The following is a 21,517-nucleotide window of genomic DNA, read 5'->3' on the forward strand; positions in this document are numbered from 1 at the left end:
GGTCCTCCTATTCTTGCCAAGAGCTTTGTTTTTTATTCTCCTGAAGCAAGATTTTGTCCTTGGCAGCATAGCATTCAAAGGAATTGTTCTAACTGTATGCCAGTTCCTTATAGATTGGATCCACTGTAAAGTTTCTAGCTGACATTTAGAATATATGTCTTGCTCCATGGGAGTTCTCTTCAGTGAAACAATATATTTTCATTTGTCTGAGATGTCCTTTTTTCTTTCCTTCATTTCAGTATTTTCTTTGGCTATCTCTCTCATCCTCCTCTAGACTACCTTTTTACCCTTGAGAAACAATAGGAATTAGCTTTCCTTTGTTACTCACCCTTACCTTGATTAGGGTATATCACATATTCTCCTCTACTCACTGCCTCTTCTTTCCCTCATAGCACTAACAGATCCTGCAATTTAACCCTAGAAAATTCATTGAATCACCTGTAAGGGAAAGTTGTAAAATTTAGTCATTGGTATTTTAGGCCTGCTTTTCCCTTTAGGAAGCTGTTTTTACTTACCTCCTGCTTCTATTTTTTGGGTTGTTTACAAGTCAGATAAACTTTGTGTCTTCATCTTTTGTCAGTGATTATTGAGCTCACAGTTTGAAGGTTATGTCATGTTGAGTTTGAAATATATTTCCAGCTTCTAGAATGAATATTATGCCTGTTCAAATTTCCTTTCCTTTATATTAGAAAGGATTTCTCATGGCCACTTTATAGATTTTTTTTGTCTGAAATTGTATTTCTTAAATTAAACAACTATATGTCTTATAGCTTAGAACACAGGGTGGCTATTGTTTTTTTTATTTATGGAAGTGATCTATCTGTATTTTCTTTCAGTCAGTATTGCTTTGCTCAGAATTTCTAGGAAGTTTTTTTAATTTTAAAAATAATGTTGTTCAAGATTTGTTATTTATCATGTTCTTCTGGACACTTGCCATCTTTAGATTTTATTTATGAATCATATCTTCACAATAAATTTGCATTCATTTATATGTGTTCTTTTAATGTTAAGCATTTAAGTCTTGTTTTTCTTTCACAAAGTCTTTCATTTCAGTATATTTCTATCCATAATTTATTGTTTTCTTACTTCTTTGGGAAGACTAAGCATCATGGATTCAAGTTTTTTATTCCGTTTTTCTGCCATGTAAGACATAAGTCTGTCCCTTGTTCCTTCCTAATTTCTATTCTCAGGATTTTTAATTCTTTTAACCATTCTCGAACTCTTACTATGGTGTAATGCTGTCTTTGGAATCTATCTGGTTTTGAGTCTTATCAAGTATTGGTTCATTTTCTATTTTCTAACATTTTAAAAAAATAATTTACAATCTTTTGGAAATTGTGGTGCTTATGCTTCTAATTTTTGTATCTCATTTCCCTTCTTGGGCTCCAGGTTTTAAGTTGAATTATATTCTTTCAGAAATCTATGGCTGTTTTTGCTCTTTCTCCAGTTTCTTATTCCTTTCTTTCTGGTAGAGGGTATTTCCCTGGAGAAAGATCATAACACTACCTCAGTCTCCTTCAGTGCTGGGAAATTTACTTTTCACTGTCCTTGGTCCTTGCTTCAAGTAGCTCTTAGGAGAAGATTGTCAACTTGACAACTGTCTATTGTCTTTCCTTTTAGGCTCAGATGTAGTCATGCATGCTATATCCCCTGTTCCCTATTACCCTGTTATTTGGTTCTTTGGCTGGATTAATTTTTTGTCTGCCATTTTTTGCAAAGTTGGGAACCATGAGATGGGTGGTCTTGGTTTTGATACTTTGGAGTTCCCTAATACAAATAGTACTTGAAGCAAAGGGAGGCATGGTTTAAGTCTCCTGTTTCCCCTCAAATAATGAGGAAGGCTGAGCTAAAGTTTACTACTTGTTGAACAAGGGTGATGAGGTAGAGATGGGGTGAACCAACAGAATACATGCAGCAGCAGGAAATTTGAGTGATCCCAAAGCACAAGTCCATGAGCTGGTTTATATCTCCTGCCGTAACATAAAAACTGGCAGATGAGGGGTGCTGAGTGAGCACTTAAGGAATAATTTTCTTAATTTTTTTTTATATATGGGGCTTCATTGTTGAGCTTCTTGCTTTTTCTTTTATGTTCAGCTGTAGTTGCTCTATATGTGGAACATGTTGTCTTTCTGTTAATTTTTGAAAATAGGGAGTAAGGGGGAAAAAAGTGTAGTCCTCTATTTTGTTGGTCAATGATCTAGAATTCTGTAATCTTTTATTATTTTTGTCTTTTGGCAAAATAATTGTACTATCTTGTTTTTATTTTGATTGTGGTTCCTTGGTTCTTCCAAGAATTCCTGTTTGGCTGTTTGTAGATTTTTATTTATTTATTTTTAATGAATTGTTAGCACTGTTTTTTTGGTTTTTTGTTTTTGTTTTTTGTTTTTTTTGGTTTGTTGTTGTTTTGTTTGTTGTTTTGTTTTTGTTTTTGTTTTTGTTTTTGTTTTTTGATATCTTCAGTCTAGGTATTTTTTTTTCTTTCCAGGAAGCAGTGATGAGTTAATTCAATGTTTATTTTGTCTTATGGTTCTAACAGATCTGTACAATTTTCTTTTTGATTTTTTTTTTTTGAAATATGGTGCCCAGAATTTTTACTTCATTATGGTTTTCAGGGAATCTGAAGATTCTTTAATTCCCTCTTCTAGATGTTTTCAAATCAGTTATTTTTTGATAATATGTTCCTTATATTTTCTTTTTTTTAATCTATTGATTTTGTTCTATTTCTTATTTTTTCCCTGAAGTCATTGAGTTACCTTTGCTTCTTTCCAATTTTCATAGAGCCTCATACTTGGGTAATGTTTTCCACCTTCTGTTTAAAGCTATTTATTCTCCTTCCAATTCTTTCACCTCTAGCATTATTATTTCATTTATATTTTTTAACCTTTCAATTAATTTCTTCTAGACTTTGAGTCCTTGTGCCCAAGTTATTTTTTCCTGATTCTCTCCTTGTTCTTGAAGAGTTTCCTTTTCAGTGTTTCTCATGATCCACAGTATTTCTTCAATTGTCTTAAATGTTCTTCTGCTTATTCTTATCTTCAGTCCTTGGTCCCCATTTCTGACTAGGTAGCAGGATGATTTTTTAAAGTCACTATATGAATTGGAAATTCCAACAAATCCACTTCTCTGTGATATTTCTCTTCTATGGATTTTTAAAGTCACATTTTGTTTTGTTTTTCAAAATTTATTGTGCACTTAATTGTATCCTGCCTTGAAACTTCTCTATTGTTATAATCCAGAAATTTAGAAAAAATCTTTTAATGTTACATAACAGAATTTTCCTATTTTTGTTGCTTCTTATTATCTTGAACTAGATTTTAAGTTCTTCAGAGTGAGAAATGTGTCTTTTACTTCTTTGTCATTATTCTGATCTAATAATGTCTTGAATAAAATATTGGGTGAATAAACAACTGAATGAATTTGAAATATCAATCATTAACAAGTGTATTCCCATTATAGTAGATCCTCTGTTCATATTACCAAAGTGATCTTTTTAAAGTCACACATTCTCCCTTCTTTATCTTGTATGTCATAAACCCCAGTAGCAACCTATTACCTCCAGAATAAAATATTAAATAATTTTAGTTTTAAAATTTTTTTTTAAAATCTGGTCCCTCTCCATCTTTCTAGTCTTCTTGCACTTTACTTTTCTCCACATACTCTAACATAGTCACCTTGCTTTCTTGTTGTTCCTTGGACACTATATTTCATCTACCAATTTTATATATCTTTTAACTGGCTCTCCTCCATGCTTGGAATGCTCTCTCACCTCATATATACTGTTTATTCAGCTTAAATCTTGCCTTCTACATGAGGTCTTTATTTCCCTGTGCTTCCGCAGTACCTTTTCTTTTCCCTTCTTGCTTTCCCTTTCTTCACTGTCTATTTTCAAAATATATATTATATATGCATATATATTTATTTATTTATACCTACAAAATCTACACATTATTGTTTGCATGCTTCTTCCCTCATTAAAATATAAGCTCCTTAAGGATGGGGACTTTGTTTTTTGCTTTTCTTTGCCTCTCCACAGTGCTTGAAACATAGTAAATGCTTAAGAAATGCCTTGTGATAGTTGAGTAACAAAGTAATTCATAATATACCTCCAATGAATGGATGATATTCTAGTTTATTCTTCTTTTGGTTTTATCTTAGAAGGAGGAAATGAATAGAAAAGTAGGAAGAGAAAAGAGGAAGATAAAAAGAGAGGAAGAAGTAGAGAGAGGAGGAAGAAGAAGAAAGAAGCACCTTCCAAGGGCCACTTCACCCCACTCCCTACCTCCTCTGCTTCCCTTGGTTCTTCTACATCATTCTTGACAAGAGTGTGCTTTAAAATGAGCAGTAAGAGAAATCTCACCTTTTTAAGAGAGAGCCCTGTTCTCTTTTTATTTTATCCTGATCTAAATGATCCATTAAAACTATCATCTAAAGTGTACACATAATTTAAAAATCTCTTAAGAACCTCTTTCACATAGATTATCTAACCTTGAATCTGTTTGGCAAAAGAAAATTGCAGATACCTGACTAAGGATGTTATCCCATGTTACCAAGCTGAAGAGCTTCCTCTGAGGGAATTCGATGGCAAGAGCAAGGGCATTAATAAGAAGATTATCCTCAATCCGGTTGCCAACCACGAAGCTGATGCAGCCCTTCCAATTAGCCTGGTTGCCCAAAAAAGAAAGAAAGAAATATTGTCATAATGTTCCCAAGAGGTCTTCCCTCTAATGTGGAAAGAGGAGACTGGGGAAGTTAGTGGGGAAAGCCCTGAATTGAGGACACAAAGTTAAATTCTAGCTCTGTTCTTTACAAATGGGACAAAAACATGGTGTGAAATAGAGTGCTTGACTTGGCAATTAGGAAAACCTGGGTTCAAATTCAGCCTTGGACATTTTTTGGCCTTGGAAATCTGAGACAAGTTTTTCCCTTTTCTGGGCCTTTATTTTCTCATTTATTTGAAAAAAAAATTGGATCGGATGATCTCTAAAACCCTTTCCAGGGCCACTGTGTGGCACAATGGATAGTTGATAGAACTCTAGACCTGGGGTGATGAAACTTCTTATTTATGAGTTCAAATCTGTCCTCAGACACTTCCTAGCTGCCTGACACTGGCCAAGTCATTTAACCATATTTGCCTCAGTTTCCTTATCTGGAGAAAGAAATGGTGAACCTCTCCATTATCTCTTCCAAGAAAACTTCAGATGGGGTCATAAAGAATTAGACATGATTGAAATAACAACAACTGAAAAATCCTTTCCATTCCTGAATATAGTAGCTTGGTTCTGTGGGAAGAAAACTATATTTGGAGCCATAGGTTACAGAATATAAGGGATTTTATAAGTTTTCTAATGCAGCCTATATTTGAGCTTCTGCTCAAAGGATTACATTGAGGAGCATATACATGAGCTCTTGAAACAGACCAGTGTAGGCTGGAAGGCTATTATTATTAGAATGTTTTTTTTCTCTGATATCAAACATATATTTGTCTTTTTCTTTTTCCTCCTTCCATCCTTTCTTTCCTCCTTCCCTACTCCCTTCCTTCTCTCCCTTCCTTCTTCTCTCCTTCTCTCCCTTCCTTCCTGTCTTCCTTCCTTTCTCCCTCCTTTCTTTCCTCCTTTCTCTCTCCTTCCCCCTTCCTCTTCCTTCTTTCTTCCTCCTTTTTTCATTTTTTTCTCTTCCTTCATTCCTTATATTCTTTCTTTCTCTTTCTCTTCCTTCCTTCCTTCTTTTCCTTTTCTTTCTTTGTTTCTTTCTTTGTTTCTTTCTTTGTTTCTTTCTTTCTTTCTTTCTTTCTTTCTTTCTTTCTTTCTTTCTTTCTTTCTTTCTTTCTTTCTTTCTTTCTTTCTTTCTTTCTTTCTTTCTTTCTTTCCTACTACTACTTCTAGTATAGACATATCAAACTTGCAACTCACAAAATTCCTAAATATAGCTTGAACAATATTAAAGTGTAATTGGGAAATGTTGAAATGTTTAACAAAATAAATAAAAATGCAATGCAACATAGATAATATTAATTTGTGGCTTTCTAATGACCCCATAGAGATTTGAGTCTGATACCCTAAGAATATTTCTTTCATTTGCTGAGCCTTGAAATACTTGAAGACAGCTATATTTCTCTGATGGGATTTTTTTTCTCCAGGCAAACATTCCTATTGCTTTCAACCAGTTTTCATAGAGTATAATCTTGAGGTTCATTACCATTTAGTTTGACTTTTTCTGGGTAATTATTGGTATTATTAGTGATACCTAACATTAGGTTTCATTTTAAAACTACTCCCAGCACCAGCACAACCACTAACAAATTTACCAAGGAATTTGCTTTAGGAATCAAGGTCATAATTTAAGAAGAATGTTAAAATGAGAAGTGTTGTTCAGTTTCATAAAATGGGGAGATATGTTTATGAAAGATATCTTTCACTGCTATGGAAGATATCCTGTGCAGGGTTCTAATGGAAAAGGGATTCTCCATAACATCTTGTTGATAATAATTGTAATAACAACAAGGAAGATGAGTAAAATTGCATTTATACAGAGACTTACAAGAGACTTTAAAATATTATCTAATTTTATGAGCAGGACCAGGAGATCGTTGTATATTTCAAAAACAATACTATATGATGATCAATTCTGATGGATGTGGCCATCTTCAACAATGAGATGAATCAAATAAGTTCCAGTAGAGCAGTAATGAACTGAACCAGCTACACCCAACAAAAGAACTCTGGGAGATGACTAGGAACCACTACATAGAATTCCCAATCCATCTATTCTTGTCTGCCTGCATTTTGGATTTCCTTCACAGACTAATTGTACACTATTTCAAAGTCCGATTCTTTTTGTACAAGAAAACAACTGTTTGGACATGTATACATATATTGTATTTAATTCATACTTTAACATATTTAACATGTGTTGATCAACCTGCCATCTGGGGGGAAGGAGGGGAAAAATTATAATAAAAGGTTTGACAATTGTCAATGTTGTAAAATTACTCATGCATATATCTGGTAAATAAAAACTATTAAAAAAAATAAAAAATATTATCTAATTTTATATCTCACAACTATCATGGGAAGTAAGTGCTATTGTTAAGCCCATTTTTCAGGTAGGAATGTTGAGGCAGAGATTAAATGACATTCCCCATGCCGAACAAGTGTCTGTGGCTGTATTCAGATATTCCTGAATCTGGGACTAGTGTTCTATTCATTAGTTACAGTAGCACAAGGATCTCTCAGAGATAGAAGGAGTTTTAATATTAAAATAATCAAGATCTTGGGCTCTGAAGAATATAAAATGATGGCAGGAAGGTATCAAAATAAAGTTTTGGACAAAGATAATAAAACACCAGTTGACATACTGATTTCTCAATTCTTCACTCTTTATATCCAACTTAGTTTGAAAATTACATTTATCTAAGCGAAGCCAGTTTTAATATGCTCTTATTGGCTAGAAAATAGATTGGAAGCAAAGATTTGGTATTTAAATCTTAGTTTTGCTCCTCATTGTCTATGTAGCTTTGACCAAATGACTTTAAATCTCTGAGTCTCAGTTTCCTCATCTGTAAAATAAAGAGATTGAATTAGATGGCTTCTAACTTCTAATATGCTATAGCCATACTCAGTAGATACAGAGGTATCCATGCTGCAGCTAAAATGCACAAGGTACATACCTGGAGGTGTAGTGAAACAAATTATTCTGATTCAAAACAACCACAAGGGGGCAGAATTGGGCCAGACATCTTAGCTTTCCTAACAAGCAGAAGATAGTTCCTAATAAAGATTTAATTCATGTACTTAAAACAGTTTTCTTGAATTCTGTTCAAGAATCACATGTTATTAGCAAATAAATACTTTTTCTCATATATCACAAACACAAGTAAGACTAAAATTTACATTTCAATATTTGAAGCTACATAACGCAAATGCACCTTTTCAAATATAACAGTTGACGTGTATCCAGCACTTTAAGGTTTGCTAAATACTTGCTAAATACTCTCCATGCATTATTTTATTTGAATCTCACATCAGTTCTGTGAAGTGGGTTCTGTTGTTACAATCCCCACTTTACAAGTAAGAATCAATGGTTTGAATGACTTGCCATGGTAGGATTTGAACTCAACCTTTTTAACCTTTTTCTATTTCTCTTTCTAGCATATCTGCCTATTGTTCCTTTTTACAAGTACAACATAATAATTAAAATACAATTATCTTAGTAACATATTATCTAATTTGCCGTTCACCGAAGAGAGTTATCCTTCAAGTTTGGGTTCACAGAATGCACTGAGTTTGTGAAGGACATTGCTTAGATGATTAAGGTATTTCACATATTGAAATGTAAATTTTAGCCTGACTTTCATTTGTGATGTGGTTTTTTTTTTTTTTTTTGGTTTGTTTTTTGGTGAGACTATTTCTAGCAGGTTTAATGGAAACACCAATAACAAAGTCCAGATATCATTGATGAGTCAAAGAGTAGAATGTCAGGTAGTTGGGGACAGAGCTGGGACATGGATTTCCAGCTGCCAACCACTGGGAGAAGGTCCTAGAACTGATGTGTCATCTCTGAGCCTTTGGTAACCATCCTGGAGAAGCTGGATGGAAGCCAGGTTGTGAAAGCTATCATGATAGAAACCAATGTATATAATCCTTCCTATCCATGTGGTGAGATGGAGTTTATGGAACAGAAGTGAGACAAAGTTCCCTTTTCGCATTTCCTATCTCTCTTGTGACTATAGGACCAAGAATTTCTTGTGGGACAAAGTGCACAATACACAACAAGAGAGGGGGGAGGAATGGAAGTTGGAAAATTCAGACCAATACAAGTAACTGTGACATGGCATAGTGAATAAGATACTAGACCAAGAATCAGGATGATTTAGATTTTCTATGTGATCTTAGACTATTTAATCACTCTGTGCTTCAGTTTCCTCACCTATAAATGAGGGCATTAGACTCCATGACTTTTAAGATTCCTTCTAACTCTAAATCTATGATCCCTGACTAATTTTAATGCTATACTTTTTTGCTTTCAATTTTAGTTTGCATACTTTAATCCATATTTGAATGAATACCTCTTTTGGATCACTTAAGCTGTGAAAAGCATTAAGACCCTGTGGGATGCTGGTGATCATGATCCAAGTGAATTATAATTTTTATAGGATTAAATCATATATTTGGATTAAACAAGAATCCAAGGAAGCATTAAGAGAAAAAGCTGGAACAGGGGGACCATGAAGGTTTTGTCTATGTGCATAAAGAGAGACTGAAAAGGGATTCAAGATTTATAGCTGCTAGGTCCTGTTTGCACCTGTGCAGTCACTTGAGCTGGTAGGATAGGGGGTAGAATGCCATCTGATGGGTTATCCATATTAAATGCCCTAAATTACTACTTGGACAGCCTTCATTTAGAGATAATGTATAAAACAAGCACTTCTGTAAGTGGGGGACACACTCCTGCCTTTACAAAAGGAAAATCTAAGTGTTAGCTCACTAATTCCATGGCATTGTCCTTTAACGCCTATGGATTGACTTCCTTCATCTGTAAAATGGCAGACTGGACTAAATAACTTCTCATTATTTTTCTAGTTCTAAAATTCTTTGATTCTAATAGAATACAATCTCAATTCAGCAAGGATCTTTATAAATATATAAGAGGAGTTGATCCATTTAGGATAAACCTCATGTAATGAACAAGCTTTTTTACAAAGGCTTCTCTGATTTCTATTCAATGAATGAAGCTGGGTGTGGGTGGGGAGAAAAGAATTGACCTGAGCTGTTGTTTTGTTGTCAAATAGAAATGACCCTTCAAATCCCCTTATGTCTTTCTATTTCATCAATCATTCCAGTCATTTAAATAAAACTTCTCTGAGTTCCTGCACCTCTAACCTACCCCAAGCCCAACCATGATCACAAAATAACAGATTATAAAAGGATAACAACAGTAATATTATAGAGATATTACCATCACACTACTTAGAGGAAAAAAGGTGTTTGTATTTGCATACACAAACATTAGGAACAATCTAGCTAGCTCAAAGAAAAAAAAAAAAAAGTATGTGTATTTATTTATGACAGTTTTCTCCTTCCTCAACTGGATGAAAACATTACCTCATTCACTATGGAAAATTTGTTTTTTCCTGATTGTATCGGGTCCTACAATCTATGCACATATTCTTGGCAATGAGAAAATTTGAAGATGTATTTTTAAAATTCAATTCCATTGCCAAGAAGTTCTTATTTCTTTTGTTACCCTTCTCCTCTCTCTATACCTGATTCATTATTGCAGTTGGTGGAATGAAAAGTGGAAAAGACAAAATTTTCTTTCATGAGCCTTAATTTGTAAAATAGGGACAGGATCATCATGAAAACTAATTGGGGTAGTGTGCAGGAAGTACCTAATAACTGCAAAGTATTTTATAAAAGTGAGTTATTATTATTATGAAGGGTAAGTAGTGATAATAATATCATACATACACACACACACTCATATACACAGAGACATGGAGATCTTTACAAGCTCTGTCATTAACACTAGGAAAATTAAAGTAACTCAACTGTTATGGAATAAAACAAGAATATAGTGTGAGTGAGACAATTACTCATTTCTAGTGTCTAGAAAGATGTAAGAAATACAAATTGATTATTGCAGGTTATATGGAGTTCCTGGTCCATAATAGGTACTTAATAAATGTATGTTAATTAATTGAGTGGGCATGTTTTTTTTTGTTTTGTTTTTTGTTTTTAAATCCTTGATTTTGGATTACACTTGTGCTTTGGGGCAAGTTACTTCAAAACTTCAACTATAAGTCTCTATTAGGAAATTCAAATAAATAACTCAATTCAAATAAACAATTCAACAAATAAGTATTAAGCAATGAGACAGGAACTCTGCTAGATGCTGGCTTTATAAAAATGAAAAACAGTATACAGGAGGTATAAACCATCTGTATTTATAAACTGAGTATTAGACTACTCCTACACTAATTTACCCACACACAATTTATACCAATGGCTATATTAATGATTCCATTATTGCTAGGACTCTCAACTTTATCACAGATGCTTATTGCTGGAGCTACTATCTTTTTTATTCCTCATTCTTATACCCCTCCTTTTGATTTATTCCTTTCTCCTTTGCTTCCTGTTGCTGGAGATCCTAGATTGTGTACTACAGCCACAACTGTAGTAGCTGCCACTCCCTTAGGATTTCTCAGGGAAGGCTTCCAACTATCTTGTCTTTTCTCAGGCCAATTTTGTAGAATTTCTTGGGTTGTCCTAAACTACTGATGCCAAATCCAAATGAAAACAAGGGCTACAAAACCATACATAAGGATCTCTCTGGGCTGCATATTGACTGGGTTTTAAAATGTTATCTTTGTTTTATTGTATTTATTTCATTAAATATTTTCCAATTACACTTTAATTTGGTGCAGACTACACTAGGGAGTGTTGCTGCCTCTGGTTCAAACAATCTCCAACACAGGTTTTATAGCTGGGGTATATGAAATTATTAAAAGGAAAATATTTTGATTACTACATTTCAGAATAATAGGCTTTGTAATTTTATTTCATGCATTTAAAAATATTATTTAAGGAAGGTGTCCATATATAGAGTTCATTAGACGGTCAAAGAGGTCTATAACCCCCAAATGATTAAAAACTTCTGTTATAAAATTAGAATTATTATTAGAATTAATTTTTATTAGATTCGTTTATTATTAGAATTCTAAAAAACACAGAAAAATTTAACTAGATGGGCTTTCAGAAGGCTCTTGTTCTTGTTCAGTCTTTGTTCAGTCGTGTCCAACTCTTTGTGACCCATTGCGGGTTATCTTGACTAATACTAGAGTGGTTTGCCATTTCCTTTTTCATCTTCACTTTGGAAGATAGTACTTTTTATCCAAATGTGGAATAAGCCCTCTTGAGATGCAGCGGGATTCCAACTCTGGAAGTCTTCAAACAAAAGTTGGGTGATTACTTTTTAAAGATGTTGCCTGGTGTATTTCTGCTTAGGTAATTGGTTGAACTGGACAACTTCTAGGTTTAGAATTTCAATTTCAAGACTTTTTGAACATGCTATCCCTGAAGTGGTGCACCAGGTGGCAGCTCTGTGCTTTGCAAAGCCCAAAATTGTTAGTGGGGGAAGGGGGAGCAAAGCTTGAGGGAGAATAATGAAAGAAATGTTTGTCCATAGTTATGATTTTTTGACCCATCAAGCTGACATGCATCCAAGTAGTGATTGTTTTTAAATGCCTAAAGACTGAGCAAAACCTTTACCTTAACAAGGAATGGTTTTAGAAAAAACTGGATATATAAACCAAGTTTGGCCAAATTATCAACTTCACTCTTTCCACTTTGGAATGTATATCTAGATCTCTTCTGCCTCTATAATCTCTATTTGAGTCATTGGAGCAGTATGATGAGTTGGATTTGAAGTCAGCAAAGGTCCAATTTGCCTAAGTAATTTATTAGCTACGTGAGAGGAGGCAAATCGCTATTTCATTTCTAACACTGATGGAGAGAAAGGTTTCCACTCAATCTTAGGAGGGAATTCTAACTGGAAATCTATCATCCTATGAGTTTAGATTTCAGTTTGACAAGAAACTATTTCTGTGGCAAAGAAAGCAATGACTGATTAATTGCTCCAAAGCACCAATGCTAATAATATTAACAGTTCACAATTATAGGGGTGATTAAATTTATAAAACATGCATTATCTCATTTAATCACAGTGAATCCAACTTAGTTAATAAAAAAGCCAATGAAAACAGAGACCATATTTGCTCAAAGTGGATAAAAGTCTGTGACTAGATTTAACAGGCTAAGGGAAAGATAGAGACAAGTTAAATAGTATGAAGGGAAATGAGCCCTAGATTTTCCCAATCATGAGCACTTCTAGAAAGATGAAAAATATCTTGGAGAGCCTTGTAACTGTTTCACCTGACTGGCTCAGTGGATAAAGGTATTCTGCCTCAGAAATGGGCAATTCCCAATATCACTTAATCTCAGTTTTCTCATCTGCACACACACACACACCCACACACACCCACACACACCCACACACACACACACACACACACACACACACAAAATAGCACCACTCTCAAATGTTGTGAGGATAAAATGAGATTTTAATGATTAAATTAATTATGATTTTAATATATTTTAAATACTTTGTAAACCTTTAGTGGCTGCCATGGCAATTTATGGAAACTAATGGGAAAAAATGCTCCCTAGTTTCATGCAGCCCCTTTTATAAACTGAAAGATAGTGCTGGAAATGTATGTAGTGAATTCTAAGAATTGTATGGTTTTTATATCCTCCAAACATTATTTTGGGGAAGGTAAGTGAGGAAGGTGGTTAGAGTACCAGACCTGGAATCAGGAAAACCTGAGTTCAAAGGACTCAAAAACTTACTAGCTATGTGATCCTGGGCAAGTCACTTAACCCTATGGTAAATCATTTCAGTATCTCTTCCAAGAAAACTTAAAATGGTATCTTGAGGAGCCAGATATAGTGGAAACAAATGAATAACAACAAATATTAGTTTAAGGACAGCTGCTCTAAATGTGAGACCTTTGCTCAATGGTATATAAACCTATGTAATTTTGGAAGAACTGAACCACATCATTACTGATAAACTATAAGGCAAAATCAGAAGAAAGAAAAAGTTTCAGTCAAATTAAAGAGTTGGCTCAAAAGTTTTCATAAATGAAAGAATGTATGGAGTTTTATTAAGTCTCCCAATGAAAAAAGAAATCTTATTTCTTGGACTACTTGAAAATGTTGAATTGAAACATTCATGTTGATCATAAACAAAATGTCATCCTTTCTGTTCTTCATATGACATTCTATCTCTTGTTGCTGTGCTTTTGCATAAGCACATGCCATGAATACACACCCTCTTCATTTCTATCTCTTAGAATTTCTAATTTTCTTTAAACTCTAGTTCAGGTACCACCTTTTACATGAAGTTATTCCCAATCTTCCTAGATGGTGAATGCCTTACTCTAAAATTAGGTTGTATTTATTTTGATGTAAGGGAATCTTCATGGTATAATGGAAGGCCATCTAGGAAGACCAAGGTTCAAGTCTCAACTCTTAACACATACTGGTTTTGAACTCTGTGCTGAATACAATGCATGGCACACAATAGGGGTTTAATAAATGTTTGATTGATTTAAACTCTTAGGGTTTTAGGCAACTCTAAAAATTTAAGTTGCAGAGGAGGTATCATCCCACATTGGTAGAGAGAGTTTCCTCATCTGAGATTTCTCTTTACTAATGAAATTAGTGGCTCACTCACTTATTCTGTATATATTCTTATATGAACATATAGAATATCTCTGAGGGAAGGAAATATTTTATTTATATATTTGTATCTTTGGTACTTAGCACAATGACTGACAAATAGTTGGCCTTCAATAAATGCTTTTTAATTTACTGATTGAAAAATATGCACGAGAAGATAATTGTCAATGCACAAGAAGATTATATGTCAACATCTGTGCAGAAGTGATGAATGTCAGAAATTCTGTATATATCTAAAGAAGACCCTCTAGGTTCTTAATCTAGGCAACTGATGGTGCAAGCAGATAAGAGTGTTGGGCATGGAATCAGGAATATCTGAGTTCTTATTTCTCCCCTGGCTGCACAATGTTGGGTCTTTTCTGACCCCTCCCTTATACACCAAGAAAGTCATTATTGAGATAAGCTCAACATCCTAAAGAGTCTCATCAACCTTGGCACTCTATCACACCACTATTTGCCTATCTGGTTAGGGGGTAAGCCATTACCCCATTTTAAAGATTTTAAAGGTAAAGATTTGGGGATAAGACCAATTAAGTGGCTTATCCCTGGTACATAGAATAGTAACTGAAGGAAACAGAAACTGAGACATTTTTTCCTTTTATAATATACTGTCTCTAATTGTAGTCAATGATGCTCTTAGTAATGTTTGTTATTCTTCTAGTGTATTCACTATTCTATATGGTAGTAAGATCAGATCTATTTTAGCTATTAAACTACTTATAAGCAATCACTGGTTACGTGATATAACCTATTCATGTCTATCATGTACAGTGCTTTTAGTTAAATATGCTTTTGCTTCTTATGAATAAATATGAATTTAATTCTAATTATTTACCCTACAGATTGCTTCATGTTTTATATATATATATATATATATATATTCTATAGATTTTTGAACAAAGAAGTGACCTCGTTAGCAATGTCTCTCAAGGAATGTTCCAGGATTTGTAAACATAGAATGTTACCAAGAGAATACTGGTGTTAAAGAGATGGGCGTTTGCTGTAATGAGCCATCTGGAGTCATTGAAAGCACTGGGCAGTTTTCCAAATGTAATCCTGTTCTATTGCTGCCTCCTACTCCATTCTTAGCCCAATTCATTATGTATTTGCATCAGTTGTCCAAGATATACACATTGGAAGATTATTCAATGCACTGTCCATCCAGCTGTGTGTCATAATCTGGGTAATATGCATTTTTTTTATCCACTTTGTTTTTCCAGCATGGATGGTTAGACTAATCTCTTTAGCATTAATGTGGTCACACTGAGCTGCTTTGTAGTACTCCAGGGATAAGATGCAATTAGTATGATGTCATCTTTGAATAGAAACATCTGGAAAACCTTGCCATCAGCTTGAAGTCCTCTTTTGCTTGGGTCATTTTTTAGGACACTGGCATATACCATTGGCAAAAACATTTCTTCTTGTGTAACATCTCAATTGACAACAATGCTCAAGGTAATGGTAAATACTGTTACTGACCATTTTTTAAACTATATAATCATACAATTTTGAAATATGTATGAGACAAATTTTATGAAAAACTTCACAATTACCACAGGCTCTACCAATTCAAATTCTTTAAAGTATCTTTCTTGTTCTATGTCTCTCTCTTTCTCTGTCTCTGTCTCTGTGTATCACTTTCTGTTGTCTATCCATCTCTGTCTGTCTCTCTCACTCTTTGTCCTATATTTCTCAGTAGATATTTGTTACTCATTTTACACTGTGGTGTGATTATAAAAGTTAAATCTATTATAGAAAATCAGCAGCAGCATTTTGACATTTTTTCTTTTTGTTTTCAGTAAGGGAAAATTTAATACATAAAAATCACTCATATAAACATTTTATAGAGATGAAAAAGCAGGAATATTGGTCAATAGCTTTCAGTTGCCTTTTTTGAATAAAACACCATTGATATTTCCCATTTTGTCAAACTTTTTGCTAACTACCCACTATGATACAAGCATTATGATAGATACTGAAGCTAAAAACAAACAAACAAAAAACATTCTTACTCCTCAGGAAGCTTATATTATATTGGGGAAAACAGATGTACAAAGATAATCAGACATAAAACATATATAAGGTAATTTCCAGAGACAGAATATAGCTGTAATATGAAGAACAGTTTGTAACAATAGGATGAAGTTTTCCAGAAGCATGAGAAGGTTGGGGCTGACATGGATGAGTAGAAGGAAAATAGGAAGCAGTGTCCAGAAAAAGAGATTCAGACTAAGCTACTTATGATTCTGAATCATGAGTATTATGAGTAGAGTCATATGGTATTTTAGTCCAATATTTTTCAGTCCAACAACCCTAATGTAAAGTTGCTATCAATTCCTAAGAAAAATGTAGGTGACTATGGAATATGCACATGTAACAGATTGTGAGTCCCTATCTTTAAGTTCTAGGCCCTAGATGCTTATAGAAGGATGAACTATAGAAAGATTGAAGCACTAATTCTCCTATTCTCAACTAGGTCAACTGTGCCCCAGGGCTCACTCTAGTATGGGGTTGGGAGCTCTAGAGGGCCTTCAGTCCTGCATTGGTGGAACAGGGGTAGAGGAAGAGGGTCATCAGAGCAGATGGCAAATACCAGATTCTGCCTAATGGTCAAGACAGGGCAGTCCAATCATTTCTCTTTGGAAACTGATATCGGAATGCATTATGATTTCATGGATTAACTTTGAAAGTGTTTGGTTGGGTACAAAACATTCTTTTTGGCTTTCTCTTTTCATGTTCTATTACATAATATATCAGGTGCAGAAGGGGTAGACTTCAAATTTGGTGGCCTATTCATCATTGTCTGCAGAAATACATCATTGTAAAAATAATAACACATCTGTTCTTCTTTGTCTATTGTTGTCTTTTCATATTCTTTTAAAATACTCGTAGGATAATCTCTTTTAGATGGATCTCATGTAGAACTTTTCTTAAGTTCATTTTTTTCTTCAAGAAATTTTTTTTTTTATGTTAAGTGAAACAATACTGCTTGTGATTTTTTTTCATCAACCTCCCTCAATAGTCTTAGGAAATGAATTTGTATTCTAAGCCTAAAATCACAGGATACATTGAATGTGCAAGTTTCTTGAGAGATATAGACTAAGGACTCTGATTGAATTGTCAATCTCCTCCTTTTGAAATGAGGTCCAGGGAAGATTATTAGATTCAAACCCAGACTTCCTGAATCCAAATCCAAAGCTCTTTACATTAAATCGCATTGTCTCTCAGCATTGTCTAGTATCTTATTGAGATACTAGAAGAAAAAGTAGGTAGGTTTCTAATATGTTGAGTAAATCTTTGATGGAAGCATTATAGGAGTGGGGCATCTAGATGCTACAGTGGATAGAGCCCTGAGTTAAAATATGTCCTTAAACACTTAACACTTTCTAGCTGTATGCCCCTGGGCAAGTCACTTAACACCAATTGCTCTCACATATGCAGAATTATTTTTTTAAAAAAAGGATTATGGGAGAACATAGTTTAGAATTACCCCAATGATGGGAAGAGGAAATGAGAAAGAGATCCATGATCTCTCTTGACATTAGTGATTCCCTTCATGTTAAAAACTAGTTTCCATTCTATCAGGAATGGGAATCATGCATATGTCTCTTCTTTTTGTTATTTAAACTCAATGTTACTGGAATGAAAAGCAGAATCCCTACTGTAGGCTAAAAATAATAAAGTTCTGAAGCAAAAGTAAATGAAGTAGGGCTGCAAGGCTAAAGAAATAAAGTGCACAGTGGACTGTTAGAATACCTTAAATAAGAAATATACTTCGAACTCTGTTAAGGAGGATTTTCTTTATTAAGGAGATTCTCCCATATATATGTGTGTCCTAATATTACTGAAGAAAGCTCCTGCCTCTAAGCATGACAGATATGGTCTTTTCCACAACAATGAAAAGCTGTGGAGAAACTTAAACTTTGTGTTGGTTTGATGAATATAGTCATGGATGAAATCACATATCTTTCTAAGTTATCAAAGCATAGTATAAGAAGTCCTGTGGGGAAGGTTTAATCTGAACCAAGACAAAACAAAGTAAAAATCTCTTATAGCAAAAAAGCTAAATATTTATGTGAAGAACAGTTAATTTGTAAAATAACTTTCTTTTCAATAAGGAAACAAATCTGTTAACTGGCATCTTTCAACAATATTTTTGGCTCTTGAAAGAAAGTCCTTAATAAATGTAAAAGTTGTATGAATTCTTTAATCCTTTGATGGGTCTGTGATCTCCCTGTTGTGGGTACTCCTTTCACCAGGACAGATCAGAATCCATCTGTGCAATCCATGAAAGAAAGTTGCTTGCATGTCACCATGAAAATTCTAAACTTATGACATCCCAGTATTAAGGAAGACATTAGTACTCTAAGCCTTGTATTTGTCTTTGGAAATCTGGAATAGAAATCATCACCATCAATAACATCTCTTAAATAGTAAGACCAACAATTGTACACAAATGGAAGACAAACTACTCTCAGTTTTTTAGGTAGCCTCATGGAGGAGAATATTATTAGCTTATAAGATCCTTGAGGGGAAGAAGTGTGACTGATTTACTATCAGTCAGGTGGTACAGTGGTTAGAGTGCTGGGTCTGAAGTTAGAAGATGTGTGTGTTCAAATATAACCTCAGAAATTTACTAGAAGTATGACTCCAGACAAATCACTTCACTTAGACTGTCTCCCTCATCTGTAAAAAAGGGATAATAGCGCCTATTTTTCAGGAGTGCTGTAAAGATCAAATGAGATAATATTTGCAGCAAAGTGCTTAGCACAGTGCCTGTCATGTTGTAGGCTCTGTATAATTGGTAGGTATTATTTTTACTATTATATTCCCCATGGAATATTATATAATGACTTGCAACTTAATAAAAATTTTGTTGAATTAATTTGAATTTTAAGCACAAAGACCGATGATGAATGCAGTAAAGAAAAATATGAGAAAGAACATGATTTGCAAGTTTGCAAGATATGTATATATGTATATGTAACTAATTATTAATTATTATTTAGCAATTGTAATAATTAAAATTATAATAATCATTATTATTACCCAACACCTGTGACTTCACTGGTGTAGGGAATTCAGTCTCAAGAATTCAGGTTCATCACTGGGAAGCGAATGTAAATTGTTAGCACTACTGTCTATCTACCCAGGTTACTTATACCTTCGGAAGCTAATAATTAATGTGCAACAAGAAAATGGTATTTACACACATATATTGTATCTAGGTTATATTGTAACACATGTAAAATGTATGGGATTGCCTGTCATCTAGGGGAGGGCGTGGAGGGAGGGAGGGGATAATTTGATAAAATGAATTAAAAAAAAAAAAAAAAAAAGAATTCAGGTTCATATTACTCTAGAACTTAAAATTTTGATCAGAAATTCTTAACCTGAGTCCAAGATAGAATTTTGGGGGTTCCACGAACTTGGAGAGGAAAAAAAGGATCCACATTTTAATTTTTATTTACATTTACTTAACTGTAGCAGTTTTTACAATTATATGCTTAAAAACAAAACAAACATGATTTTGAGAAAGGAGGTTTAAAGGCTTCACCAGATTGCTAAAGAGATCCAAGACACACAAAAAAATTAAGAACTTCTGTGTTAGGCGAAAGTCAGAAAGGATTGTGGGAAGATGGTGGTATAAGGTAAGATATTATTCAGGTCTCCCAAATTTCTCTCCAAACAATACTCCAAGTTTAATTTAAAGTGACAGAAATATTAAAAGTCAGGGTAAATTAATTATCCAGCTTAAGACAATTTAGGGAGATATTAGGAATGATATGACCTATTATTATGTCAATAAACAGTAAGCTTTGGAGGCAGCTGTGTCTGTGCAGCTGTAGTTTAGGGAACTTTCACCCCACTAATGGTGATTATTGTGGGGTGTTGGGCAGGAAAGATTGTGGATTCTACTACTGGTACTACTTCCAGGGCCCATACCCATTGACTGGATGAAGAATGAGGCCAGTGATCACTTTTGGGACCATGGGGATTGAAAGCATTTGCAGAATGGGGAGTATTTTGTCCTGACTCATGGTTGGATTGGAGTACTTGAGGTTACTCATAGATCAAGGCATCTGATCTTGGATCACAGAACATTAAAAGAAGCAAAATGTCAAAAACTCTCAAAGAGAGCTCTGAAAACAACAAGAGGAAAAACCTGAGGCCCAAGAGACATCATTCCCTAGATCTCAAGAACAGAAAAGAATCCAATCACAAAATTAATAGACAAAAATAGGCTTTTTTGGTTAACGAGTAAACAATAGAAAATAACCTAACTACGGAACCTTTTTTTTTTCTTCTTGCCTTCCCCACAATCCTCCCCTAGATGGCAAGTAATCAAAGATATATTAAATGTGCAAATACTGGTGATTATAAAGAGTATTGTCAGTTGTCTAAAACAAATGGAAAGGAACATATCATATCCAAATATGTAGGGCAATAATATAGAGAGAATTATATATAAACTTTGTAAAAAGGTAATGTTATAGATAAATAAGGTTTCTCCCAACTTTAGAATTTGAAATGGAACAATTTCATTGGCTGTCAAAAATTATAAGGATATCAACAGAGTCATGAGTCTCCAATTTTCAGCTTACCCACTTAATTACTCAGCATAAGCCCTAATCAGCATCATGATGGTACCCCCTCTAGAAACAAGTCAGTATATGTGTCAATACTGCCAAAATCAGGCCTGCATTTAGTTTTGGAGCTTTTTCTTCTATCATGTGAGCCCTTTTTTCTAGCCAAAAAGTTCTACTCAGAATCCTTGAGCAAGTCTTACCTAAAATCCCACCTTCTGCAGAAGGCCCTCCACGATTATCTTTAGATATCATCTTTATATAGGATACAATTTATCCTGTATATGTTTGTACATAGTTGTTATACATGTATCTCCATTATATTGTGAGTTCTTTTAAGAGTAGAGACTTTTTTTTCTTCATTTCTTTTTATCTCCAGTGCTTATCACAGTGCCTGACACATAGTAGGTGTTTAATAAATGCTTGTTGATTTGACCACATTTTGTACTTTTTATCCTCTATAGTTTGTTTATACTCTGCAGTTTAAAAAATGACATTTCTCAAGAAGTAATGAGTTGTACATCACTGTTTTTATTCAATGATTCCACAAATGGCCTCTCTTTCTCTCACTTGAAACCCTTTATTCTCTCTCAGAAAAATCCTACCTTTACTCAAAAAGTTCACTTC

The 21,517-nt window shown here is 34.1% G+C and overlaps 1 protein-coding gene across 3 annotated transcripts in view; it reads right to left on the bottom strand.

Annotated features, from left to right (window-relative positions):
* Window positions 1–21,517, bottom strand: part of SPAG17 (sperm associated antigen 17) — a 251,538-nt gene that overhangs the window by 216,252 nt on the left and 13,769 nt on the right. For all 3 annotated transcript variants that reach the window (XM_074263223.1, XM_074263224.1, XM_074263222.1), the window contains exon 2: window positions 4,521–4,661. In XM_074263223.1, the coding sequence (XP_074119324.1) occupies window positions 4,521–4,661 (141 nt within the window). The remainder of the gene's footprint in view (window positions 1–4,520; window positions 4,662–21,517) is intronic.

Source organism: Sminthopsis crassicaudata, chromosome 4, assembly GCF_048593235.1.
Source record: "Sminthopsis crassicaudata isolate SCR6 chromosome 4, ASM4859323v1, whole genome shotgun sequence".
NCBI lineage: Eukaryota > Metazoa > Chordata > Mammalia > Dasyuromorphia > Dasyuridae > Sminthopsis > Sminthopsis crassicaudata.